General features: G+C 25.0%; 1 protein-coding gene across 1 annotated transcript in view; it reads left to right on the top strand.

Moving 5' to 3' along the window:
• Positions 1 to 1836: 1836 nt before the first annotated feature.
• LOAG_18658 (hypothetical protein) overlaps positions 1837 to 2174 on the top strand; it is a gene marked incomplete at its 5' end in the record, with an annotated part of 27002 nt that continues 26664 nt past the window's right edge. Inside the window, 2 exons of the mRNA XM_020451323.1 lie at positions 1837 to 1854; positions 1937 to 2014. Coding sequence (XP_020304900.1) covers positions 1837 to 1854; positions 1937 to 2014 — 96 coding nt within the window. The remainder of the gene's footprint in view (positions 1855 to 1936; positions 2015 to 2174) is intronic.

Below are 2174 nucleotides of genomic sequence, written 5' to 3'. Positions count from 1 at the left end.
AAAAAAAAAAAATGGAAATCATAACTATTAGTTATGGTAGTTATTATGCTGGAATAATTTTTTAATTTTACAAATTAATGAATTGGAAACTTCACCAGCTTCATGCTTGTCATTAGTTACTTTTATTGAATTCAAGGGTTTTTTTTTCGATCCAATTTCTGTATTATATGCTTAGCTTAATTATGATAGTAGTTAAGGAATTTGCTATCAGAATTTGATTCTAATAATTCAAAACATGTGAATTTTTTTTTCTTTTTTTAAATCAGTCATATTAGTTGACATCATTCTTTGCATGATTAAATCTACATTTCTTGGTAATTTATCATTACTCAAATTATTTCATAGATGACTTTAATATTCATAGAATTTCTTATTTTATTCTTTCGAAGTTGTAAAAGATAATGAGATATTCTGAAATAATTTGCGAAAAAAAAAGGATAAAAAAGTATTTTATTCCTTTACATTTCAGAAGTAATTACTAATTCTTAATCTTCATTATTACCTTAAAAATATTTTTGATTATGCGAGAGAAGTAATGGTTTAGTTTCACTTTATCGATTAATTCCAATAATTGGACAAAATAATGTTTCGACTTTATTCAAATGATATTTCACTTCATTCGCAATTCCTATTTCCTTATCTGCTTCTATTTTTATGCAAATTTCAAAAAATTTCTTCATTGATTTTTATGTAAAGTGGTCTAGTATTATAGCTCATGCATTGTTCCGTCTAGTTATGATTTATCGGTTATGATTATTTAAAACTTGATTCGATACGAATTTTTATCGAGTATTATATCATATGAAGGGTTTTTTACTTTTATTTTTGGTTATTCAAAAATTTACAGTTTTCTTCTCTTATTTGCTTTATGCTTACCTAAGTTTAAGACTTAAAATGTTGAATTAATCATGAATTTTCTTGTTTCAAATGTTGGAATATTCATTAATGGTTAGCTCCCAATTTCCAATATCTTGTAGTATATAGAAAACGAGTCTTTTTGTATACTGATCCAACTGCTTGTACCTATATTAAACCTGATAGGTTCAAAAAGCTGGTGTTACTTTTCGGACTATGAAGTGGAATAATCTTTATTGCTGCTGATTTCATAATATAATTATGCCAAATTAATCCAAGTATAGCAAGATTTGATTATTTGATCATATCTCAAAATATAAAGTTGTTTGTAATTGTAATTATTAGTTATTAAGTATTATTAATAATTATTAGTTATTAATTAGTAATTGTTGGTTATATTATTATTAATTAATAATCATTGATTATCAACAATTATTATTAATTAATAATTGTTGTAGATCTTAATTTTTTTTTAATAATTGTTATATAAAAATTGTTTTAAATATAATTTTGCTGTATTTAAATGCCAAAGTGATCACTTTGAATTACTTTAAATTTGGGTTACTTTAATTTACTTGGGTTACGTTAAATTTTAACTTACATGGATTACTTTAAATTTTTTCGATCTAGAAATTAAATTCATTCCTTCCGTTCCCAAGCTTGTTGCTTCTTCATGTATTAACTCATATTTGTAGTGGATTCAAATAAATTTGCACATTGATCGCAATTGTACTAGATTATTTTCTCTAATTTCTGTTGTTTTAAATGTTATTTTTGCAATATTTTGTTATCTGTGCAATTGTATCTTTCGATTTGATTTATGTGTAATTTTGTGTAAGACATGATGTGTGAGAGAAAAAAATCCCGTACAACTTTTGTTGAGTTAAATAGATTAATTTTGTTTTAATGAAAATTGACCAATGACATTTTAGCGATCTAGCTTTATTATTTGGTTTTTTTTTTTTTTTAATTCATAACCGCATGTTAGCAGAGAAAACGGTATGAACTGTGGAGAAAATCAATAAACCATTATATTTCATATATAATATTTTACATCTTTTCAGAAAGGGGAGAACAACAGCGTACAGTAACGGCCTTTATCAAAGAAGCTGCTGCTACATCACGTGCACGTGAACTTCTAGAAAAGTATACTGAACCGGTTAGTTGTTTCAATTTTTTCACTCCAAATTTTAAACTATATGATATATAATGTGTTCATTGTATTCTCTCATTTAATTATCTTTCCTTGAGGAGATGAAAGAGAGAAGCAATGAAAGGATTTTAATTGTAGAATTAATCTGAATTATGTTGATATAAAG

The sequence above is a fragment of the Loa loa genome (assembly GCF_000183805.2).
Source record: "Loa loa unplaced genomic scaffold supercont3.428, whole genome shotgun sequence".
Classification (NCBI taxonomy): domain Eukaryota; kingdom Metazoa; phylum Nematoda; class Chromadorea; order Rhabditida; family Onchocercidae; genus Loa; species Loa loa.
This window is presented reverse-complemented; position numbering and strand designations above follow the sequence as displayed.